Source organism: Vulpes lagopus, chromosome 19, assembly GCF_018345385.1.
Source record: "Vulpes lagopus strain Blue_001 chromosome 19, ASM1834538v1, whole genome shotgun sequence".
Lineage (NCBI taxonomy): Eukaryota > Metazoa > Chordata > Mammalia > Carnivora > Canidae > Vulpes > Vulpes lagopus.
Window position 1 is genome coordinate 41,740,415 of NC_054842.1, and position 10,810 is coordinate 41,751,224.

Genomic DNA, 10,810 nt, shown 5'->3' on the forward strand with positions numbered 1-10,810 from the left:
GACACATCTTCCATGTCTTCAGGGAGGACACAAGTTCCAAAAGGAATCAGTGGGATAAAAAAAAAAAAATCAGTGGGATAAAAATACATTGGGGTAAGGAGGGGGAGAGGTACTAGGGGTCAGGAGCAGGGGTGGGACCTTCAGCACCTGTAGACAGAGTGCTCACTCAGGGGCTTGGTTGGGTGGGGCTTTGGTATTTACAGGTGGGCCACCTAGGGATGTGGCCCCTGTGGCTGGCCCACAACATCTCCTTCCTGGACAAATAGAATCTGAGGTCCATTTCTTCAGCAGCAGGGGCCCAGAAGGGCCCTGTCTAGAGAAGCTGGACAGAGATAGCCCTTTGCTGGGTTCCCTGGCTCCACTATCACATAGGATTGTTATGATAATTTGAATCCAGGTTGCCAGATTCCAAGTGAGGCAAGAAACTGTGTAACCTTAGGCAAGTAACAATCCTCTGTGCCTTCATTTTTTTACCTCTAAATCAGACAGATTCATAGCATTACTTTATAAGATTATTATGAGAATTAAGCAAACTAGTAATTGAAAAGCACTGAGAATACTAATTATGTTTTCAGAAGTATTAAATAAATTGATTTTTTAAAGTTTTTATTTATTTATTTATTTGAGAGAGAGAGTATGAGTAGGGGGAAGGGCAGAGGGAGAGGGAGAAGCAGACTCCTTGCATCAGGGAGCCTGATGTGGGGTTCAATCCCAGGACCCTAAGATCATGACCTGAGCCAGGTGCCCCAATTGATTTTTAAATGAGGTCATCATATATTTCACTTATGCAAAGCATATTCTGACTTTGAAACTGTAAAATGACATTTCAACATAGTTTCACCATTCAGTTTTCTTTGCCCATAAAGAAAGAATACACTTTTCACACAGAATGAATATTTCTGCCATTTTGACTTATTTCTAACTTTAAATAAATAAATGGCTATATATGAATGCAGTATTCTATAGCTAGAAGCTATGAGATTGCCATTTCTCAACAAAAACAATACCATGATGAGAATGAGTTTGAATTTTGGCCTTACATACTAAATACATGTGGGGGCAGTATGAAAAATATGACAGTAAGTACTTTAGCACTTTAGCCAGATACATAGATTCTAGTCACAATTTTGAAACACCATCCTTGAAAGTAGAAGATAATAGTATTTATCCAAAGGTTACTCACAAAATGGTTATTTCCATGCAAATCTCTGAGATAGAATGGTCTACATGCAGACAATGGCCCTTAACTTTGATCAGAATGTATTTCGGTGCTTATTCCTTTCTTGCTGGGCTAGCTTAATATAATTTAATTTTGATCATAAGACCTATTCTACATATATATATAGGTCTTTAAGTTGCATTTTTATAACACTTTCATGATTTTGATATAAATTAAATGAGTACTGCAATATTTCACACCTGCTAAAAATTACATATTATTTGGTTGTTTAAATGCTAAAAAGAAAAATCTTACCTACACTCGATAAAGCAATGCATTTTAATGAATTGATTTTTATTAATTGTCTTATTTGATGCAAGTATCATTTAAAGTTATATTAAAGTTTTGATTTCACAGGAATTTTGCAACTTATCTCTTATATTTATAAGAGGAATTTACAGAAGAAGAGGACAAATACCAACAACATACAGTAGGACCCATGTGATGTCCTCCATTCTCCTTTATACCATGATTTGATTTGGAGGAATCATATTAAATTAAATCTGATTTGGAAGAATCATGTTAAATCTCAAACATTTCTATGTCAGTGCCAAAAGACCCACACCACTGGAATAAGACATGGAAATGTTAATCTGAACTGTACATAACATTTTCATTTGGATATGGATATATGGGGATTATGGAATAAATAGGATAATGTGTTTAATTTATAAAGTGATTATACAACTGAACTGTATGTTAAAGCACATTATAGACTACTTAGTTCTCTATGAGTGTAAAATAACACCATTTAATAGAAGCTTACAAACTAAGATTACTATATATTAAAATTTTAAAAAAACTATATATTAAAATTGTCTGTTTACTACTAAATCATGTACTTACATACAGAAACTTTCTTTGTACAAGCACACCAATATCTAGGAAACATATTTTTTGTTGATCTCAGGGACAAATTCCAGTTAGTGCCCAAGTAAAATCATTTGAAATTATTTTGATTTTGAGGTATTCAGATTTCTTAGCTTTCTTATCCTAGTTCAAATTTCTTTTTAGGATTCACTTACTCGTAGCTCATTGGAAACTCACAAATAATACCAATTTTCCTGTTTACTCAACATAAAATACGAATGTGGTGATTTATAGGTAGATTGTTTTAAAGGGACAAATAAACCTCTTCTTATTCCCTAAAGTTAATCTTTAATAAATGTCACCACCACTCCTAATTTTTAAAAGTATCTTTTCCCTGTTTATGCTATATATATACATTTTAAAAAGTAAAAGATAGTAAAAAAATAAAAAGTAAAAGTAAAAGATATGCACTGCCTAGTGCTGTAATATTAAATAAATGTGGATATAATACAGAGAGCAACTATACTTAATTTTATTATTGTTCCAAAATACTTGCTCTCCTTTTAGTGAGAGGTTATGTAATGCCACTGTTGTTACATGATATCCAGGACCTCCTGGGGAATTACAAGTCCTCACCCCCATTGCTTTGGTCAATGCCATTGGAGCAGATGTGACATGTACTACATCCAAGCAAAATTCTTAAGGACTGTTGTGCATTTCTGCTTTGCTCTTTTTCCTTTGCCATAACAACAAGCATATCCTGGAAAGCAACAGCTTCCTCAACCTGGATGCTATAGTAAGCAGACACGAGAAATAGAGCTACAGCTACTTCATAGATCCCTAACATGAGCAACAAACAAATATGTCATTGTTTGGTAGCTGCTGAGATTCAGGGCATGTGTGCCAGTTTAGCCTATCCAAAAAAAAAAAATTGACAACTAGAGATAGCATAGATTTTTCTCTTATAATGTACTTGTTACACACACACACACACACACACACACGCACACAATCACTACATGCAGTTTTGAATTCATCCATTTCTAGAATCCAAAAGAACAACTTGGTTAGTGATTAATAGGAATGTGCAAAAGTGTAGAAAAATCTGAGTTATAAATTGTAAAGGAAAGAGTAGATTCTATATTTTAATATCATATGACTTTTTGACATAAATACTATGTTCTCAAAATGATAAAATCAAGTTTAGTATTGATATATTATATTTCAAAATACTTCAGATGCCAAAAAAATTTTTTCAAAAGGAAATACTAAGAAGAGTTACAGAAAGTAGGTTTCTTCATGGTCTCCAACAGAGCTTAGTACAAACAGCACAGCATCGAGGGACGCCTGGGTGGCTCAGCGGTTGAGCATCTGCCTTTGGCTCAGGGCATGATCCTGGTCCTGGGATCAAGTCCCACATTGGGCTTCCTAAGAGGAGCCTGCTTATCCCTCTATGTCTCTGCTTCTCTCTGCGTGTCTCTCGTGAATAAATAAAATCTTAAAAAAAAAAAAACAAATACCACGACATCCAGTTGGGTTAAAGAATAGGCCTAATTAAGGCATTTTGTGAGCCAGGGATCAGCAAGGAAAAGTATAATGTCTTACTCTTTTGTCATCCCAGCTGAAAGGCATGCAAGGACATAAAAATCTACAGTATGGTTTGTTTTCTATGAAAAGGAAATTATCCTATAAAAATTCAGAGTAGCAGAAATGCCAGCATGAAAAAAGGGCAAACTGATTGATGAGTCTAGCTTTAGACTCCAGCTACTTGTTTATGCAAGTTGTCTTGGAAAGCCAGATGCCCCATGAGAATCTCAAGACAGAACTTGGGTACAGCTCCACCTGCTCAGAGAAAGGGTCAGAGTTGCCAGTTGTCTCATTGTCCAGACAACGCAGAATGAGTTTCCAAGGTCAGATAATTCTGCACGTTGTTCCAGAGGAGGCCAGAAAGATAAGTAGGGACAAATTCCAAAAAAAGCAATTTTCATTATATCTCGAAGAAAATGGAGAATCAATCAAGTATTCTAAGTAGGTAAATAATACAATCTGATTTGTATTTTAGCAAGTTAACCAACAGGGAGGTAGAGAGTGATTTGAATCAGGGAAAAACTGTAGATAGATTAATTAAGAGGCCAATCTCACAGCTGAAAAGAGATGTTACATTCCTGAAATGAGAGTGATATATTCAACAGCAATCACAAAACTATAGTAAACCTCTGATGTACATCCTTCTTGAGAATTTCCCCACTTAGAAGCAGTTTCGATCTCATCTTAGTTTCTGTGACACTTTTTCCACAAATTGCACGTGCACTGCCTTAAAAGCTTGTGGTCTTTGTTGTCTATCTGGCATTGAAGATTGGAAGGACTCTCAGAAGAATGTCTGTGTCCTCTGGAGCATCTGGCATAGATCCTTTCACATGGAAGGTATTTCTTATAACTTTATTAATTGAAGGAATATAAAACATAATGATTAGGGAATACTTGTACTTATTGATCCCAGGGCCATATCAAAAGTTTATGAAATTAGTGTCCTGCAGAAATGCACCTAGTAGGGGGATCTGAAGCTGGCAGCGGGGGAGGTGCTGAGATCCAGCCTGAACCCCAAGCCAGGCATTTAAGAGAAAGAAATGCCCTTTTTAAAACTCACATGAAAACAATGGATGACTAGGGATAGTTCTGAATTAGAAAAGAAAATTTAAAAAGCAGAAAAGAAAATGGGTCCAACATAAGTATTTTTCCAAAACCAAAGTAACATATTTGAGAGAGTGGAGGTTAGGAGAGTATGAAGAGGTGGGAAACTTTCACGATTTTGACTCTATATACAGTCAAATCCTTTGTGTAATAATTTCATTTGTACTATGCTTTTTGGAATAATAGTAAATATAATAATAAATAACATTTCAGCTGTTTTTTTAAGATCTCTTTTTTTTATTATTAACCTCAGTATTAAGCACATTGCACAGATCAGCTCACTGAATCATTACCAGATCACTCTAATGTAGGTACTTTTAAAATTCTTATGTTATAGATGGGAAATTTGAACTTCAAATTAATTAAATAAGTTTCTCGAGATCACAGAGGTAGTTAAAGGCATGGCCCTAATTTAAAGTCAGGTTCCTGGCCAGTTACCGGAGGCGGCGGCGGCGGCGGCGGCGGGTCCTGAGGCCGAGAAAAATCCTGCAAAAATGTCTCTCTACCCATCTCTTGAAGACCTGAAGGTAGACAAAGTTCTTCAGGCTCAAACTGCCTTTTCTGCAAACGCTGCCAACCCAGCAATTTTGTCTGAAGCTTCTGCTCCCATCTCTCAAGATGCAAATCTCTATCCTAAACTATATCCGGAGCTGTCCCAGTACATGGGCCTGAGTTTAAACGATGAAGAAATCCGTGCAAATATGGCCTTGGCCCCTGGAGCATCAGTTCAGGGGCAGTTGGTAGCAAGACCTTCCAGTATGAACTATATGGTAGCTCCTGTAACTGGTAATGATGTTGGAATTCGTAGAGCAGAAATTAAGCAAGGGATTCGTGAAGTCATTTTGTGTAAGGATCAAGATGGAAAAATTGGACTCAGGCTTAAATCAATAGATAATGGTATATTTGTTCAGCTGGTCCAGGCAAATTCTCCAGCCTCGTTGGTGGGTCTGAGATTTGGGGACCAAGTACTCCAGATCAATGGGGAAAACTGTGCAGGCTGGAGCTCTGATAAAGCTCACAAGGTGCTCAAACAGGCTTTTGGAGAGAAGATTACTATGACTGTTCGTGACAGGCCCTTTGAACGGACAGTTACCAAGCATAAGGATAGTACTGGACATGTTGGCTTTATCTTTAAAAATGGAAAGATAACATCCATAGTGAAAGATAGTTCTGCAGCCAGAAATGGTCTTCTCACAGAACATAACATCTGTGAAGTCAATGGGCAGAATGTCATTGGGCTGAAGGACTCTCAAATTGCAGACATACTGTCAACATCTGAGACTGTAGTTACTATTACAATCATGCCTGCTTTTATCTTTGAACATATTATTAAACGGATGGCACCAAGCATTGTGAAGAGCCTGATGGATCACACCATTCCTGAGGTTTAAAAGTCATGGCACAATGGAAACTTCACCGAACTTCTCCAGTTTACTTCTTGGGCAACTTAACTTTATATTATGCACATGAAGCTTTCCAGGAGCCAGAGCGCATATGCGGCATGACGACGACCTTTCTATCTTACATTATGGCTGGGAATCTCACTGTTTTGATTGGATATCTTGTTCACACTTCAAGATTGTTGTAGCCTTATCCTGGTTTTACAGATGTGAAACTTTGGACAGATTTACTGATTTTCCTAGAGTAGTTTCTCTACTGGAAACCTGATGCTTTTATAAGCCATTATGATTAGAGTGACTGATACAGTCTTGGCTCTGTGTTAGAACCAATCACCTTTATCTTACATATCAAGTAGTGCTGTTCATATTACTTTAGTTCTATGGTATAATTGCGTTTTTAATGTGTTGCCATAGTACATGTAGAATGACTGCTTTTGATGCTATTTTAGTTCTGTGGGTGTGCGTGTGCGCGCGCGTGTAAAACACCGAGGACACTGGTTTCATTCCATGTAAGCATTATACAGTGTATGTAGGTTGTAAGAGATTGTGTTGGTCATCATTAAATTGTAACTACCTTCACTTAATATGCTTGAACTGTCGCCTTAACTGTGTTAAACATCTAGAATAAAAGCCAAAATAGAACTATTGCTGCCTTTCTAAAACCCAAAATGCAGTTCTATGTTAAACTGAAATGTACACTAGCCCAGAACAATGTAATGATACATACTGAGCGATATATATAGCATAGCTGCTTAGTTGCATTTGAGATTTCTCTAGTCATTGTGTAATGGAAATTTCTTTCTTCTAAAAGTTATTGGTATTAGTTTCTGAGAAATGAATCACTATGTATTAAATGTAAAAATTCTTGTACCAAATAGGATAACTATTTTGACTTCCTTTATTCACTTGTAGGTTAAGTGGAATAATACCTAATTTTGTCATTTACTCTTAAATTCTGTAACCTACCCTCTTTGAGATCGTCTTAGGATGTTTCCCAGGTAATCTGTTCCATTTCCTGACCCCTCCCTACAAACAAAATGGCAATGACACTTTATCCTGATTTTTTTTCTTTTTGGTTTATGTCTATTCCATTTTAATTAAATACACATAAATAAAGTTGACTTTTAGTCTGTAAAAAAAAATAAAATAAAATAAAGTCAGGTTCCTTAGAGTTACAAAAATGAGGTATAACTATTATTCTGTGATGTAATTTTTTTCAGAATGAGGAAAACAAATATTTGGTAATTATTACTGACTCACAAAGTAGAAAAATATTGCTAAATTTGTTAGAGAATGTCAACACTAATTTTATGATATAGGATAGATGACTGATACTTTAACATTTCTCTGAACACTGATTTCATTTCACTCATTCTAATTTCAGAAAAGAATGAAACTCTGACTTCTAAAAACAGAAAATTAGAACATATACCAATTCTCTGGGTATTGGTTTAGATTTATAAAATATTTCTATAGGTTCTTCATAATATATTTTGAACTTTTTTTTTTAATCAGAGAGAGAGAGGGAGGGAGGGAAAGAAAGAATCTTAAGTAGGCTTCATGTCCAGCCCGACACAGGACTCAATCTCACAACCCTGAGATCATGGCCTGAGCTCAAATCAAGAGTCGGACACTCAACCAACTGAGTCACCCAGGTACCTCAACTTTATAAAACATATTATAACGCTTTTAAGCCATTGATAGTTTTAGGTTGAGGTGAATTACACTTTACAGAGGCACAAAGAATAAACAAATGTACCAAATTTACCTTAGGTACTTGCAGAGAAGGATAACCATAAATGAAAAGAGTATGCTGGGAGATATTTTCCTAAAATCATTCTATAAATCTATTTTCTAACTCCTTTTCTAGTATAATGTGATAAATGTTTACTTGATGCTCAGTTGGTTTCAAGATTTTCCCTCAAAAATGTTTCCAAAATTTTTAGAAAAGATAATTTATCTCAAGGGCCAATAAATTAAATATTTGTCAAGTGTGTAAATCAAAACTTCATAGTGGATTGAATTTTGTTTCCTATCTTGTTTTTATTTCAAATATATATTGGGAAGAAAAATTATGTTTTAGCCTACCTGTTTGAAAAAACTATTATTTATGGGTGGGAGAAATGTCATTGATAATGTTTCTTCTGTGGTCACATGTGTGTACACACATGCACATACAAACTTTAAAATTATCAGAAAAGAATTAGGCATCTGTGACTCGGTTAGCTGTCAAAGAAACTTCCAAACGCATTTTTCTCTCCACTTAATTAGGAAAATAAACTTAGGGAAAGTCATGTGAGTATGGTAATCAGACCAACTGATTTCTTTATTGATCCTTCTCTTACTCTTAGTGGGGGAAGTTGGTCAGGTGATGCCTTAAGTTTCTTAAGACCTCCAAAATTGTTTCTTTTTATAGTAAATGAGAATAATAGCTACCACACAGTAATTGTGAAGATTAGAGTGAACTATTTAAAAGTGGATATTCAGTATTACCTGGGATTTTAAGCAATCCCTGGTATATAACAGGCTTGCAGAAAATTGCACCTATCCTAAATGTTTCATTAGAGAATAAATGATAAATTTTATTTTCTTCCCTTTCTATTTGTTTATTTTGTTTTTTTTTTTTAATGCTGTTTCATCACACACATAAAAAAATGTATTGGGCTATAAAAATGCAGTGCTTCTAAGAAGAGTAAAGAGACCTATCCTTTCTGGAGTACTCAGTTTGTACTAGGCACTGTGCTAAGTATTTACATACATTCCTTCACTTATTCTTCACAGCAATGCAAAAATGTAGGTGCTATTGTTCCCATTTTACAGATAAGAAATGTGGCTCGGGAAGCAGCTGAGAGCCGGCCAAAAGGCTCGGGGTTAATTTAGCAAGAAAAAAAGGGGGCCAGATGGGCTGTGGGGCTCCGCCGTCCATTCGCCACCATGAACGTGGTTTTTGCTGTGAAGCAGTACATTTCCAAAATGATAGAGGACAGCGGACCAGGTATGAAGCTACTTCTCATGGATAAGGAGACGGCTGGCATAGTGAGTATGGTCTACACACAATCAGAGATTCTTCAGAAGGAAGTTTACCTTTTTGAACTCATTGATTCTCAAAATCGAGAGATTATGAAACACCTGAAAGCAATTTGTTTTCTTCGACCTACGAAGGTACTGAGCTGTCATTTGCCCAGGTAAGTACAGAACATGATGATCTGAAAGCATGAAGAAAGCAAAATAAATTTGTATTATCATTTGTGGCATCATAAAAAAAAAAAAGAAATGTGGCTCAAATATTTGACTTTACTAAGATCAAACTATTATTTAATAAAAAATCCATAATTCAAACTCCATTCTTTCGGAATCCAAATTCTTAGCATACATAATTTACTTCCAAATAGACTATTAATCATAAACAGATATGAATAGACATTGTCACAATGAAATTCTTACAGTATGAACTCAGCAAGATATAACATTCAATGTAGGCTATGAAGAAACTAATAAATAGAAAAGAATTCAAATATAATTACTGCCTGTATGATGATACTTTTGTACTTATTTAAAGTTGCATCCCGTGGAAAAGTTCTCACTAAGAATTTTTATAAGCAAATACACCACAAATAACTATCAGTGATATCTAGAACTTTGAAGGGAATGAGAGTCTTGCTGAGGTCTTCTATTATGCCTTTAGAAGACGCAGAGACATGTGTGACCTTGATTTTTACTTTGGCATCTATAAGACAAGCGATTCCCAGAGTTCTTACCAAAAGGAAACAATCTTGGACAAGGATTTATTGCTGCCATTGGCTGGATCAGACATTCAGACTATTGTCAGTAGTCTAGGAATCTATAAAAAATGTGAAGATGAGGCTTATGGGATCCCTGGGTGGCGCAGTGGTTTGGCGCTTGCCTTTGGCCCAGGGCGCGATCCTGGAGGCCCGGGATCGAATCCCACGTCGGGCTCCCGGTGCATGGAGCCTGCTTCTCCTTCTGCCTATGTCTCTGCCTCTCTCTCTCTCTCTCTCTCTCTCTCTCTCTCTGTGACTATCATAAATAAAAAAAAATAAAAAAGAAAAAAAAAAGAAAAAAAATGTGAAGATGAGACCAGGAAATCCAGTGCTAAGATGACTGGCCAATTAGGCTGACCCTGGGCCCTGTCCTTTGCTAGAGATATCCGGGTTAACGATGAAAAATAGCAACATTCCACTGAGACCTGTCACGTATAAGGGTGGCAATACCATGTAAAACATATGAACTCCTTTGCTGCTCATTCAGTTGAGCCCCAGGGGCTCCCCAGGTTGTCAAGTAGTCTGGGTGACCAGCACCATGGCATCCAGTACAGGACTGAGGCCACAGATGTCTACCGGCTCCTGAGGATATTATATGCCAGAGGGCCCAGGTAGGGCTCCATCCTACAGCAAGAAGGCCCTAGTAGCCATACCAGACTTGAGCAGGGGTTGCTTCTATAACCCACAGCATAATAGCAGCTGAGTATAAAGAATCATGGGCTCAGAACCTACGAAAGCCACTGAGATCCCAGCATGTGGATAGTAGTTGCATGGCGCAGAGCCCAAGAGGGTAGTTTCTTGTTAGAAGCCCATGGGGAAATTACAGAAATCCACAAGTGGTCCAGGGGGACTACGGGAAGCATAAGAGGAAGTTGCTGAAGGCTCTACAGTGAAAGAGTCTCTGGGAG

General features: G+C 36.7%; 1 protein-coding gene across 1 annotated transcript; it reads left to right on the forward strand.

Moving 5' to 3' along the window:
- Positions 1–5,200: 5,200 nt before the first annotated feature.
- On the forward strand, positions 5,201–6,762 carry LOC121478855 (syntenin-1-like). Its single transcript, XM_041734249.1, has one exon. It carries the CDS (start codon positions 5,215–5,217, stop codon positions 6,109–6,111), a length of 897 nt encoding a protein of 298 aa, XP_041590183.1. The 5' UTR covers positions 5,201–5,214; the 3' UTR covers positions 6,112–6,762.
- The last annotated feature ends 4,048 nt before the right edge of the window (positions 6,763–10,810 follow it).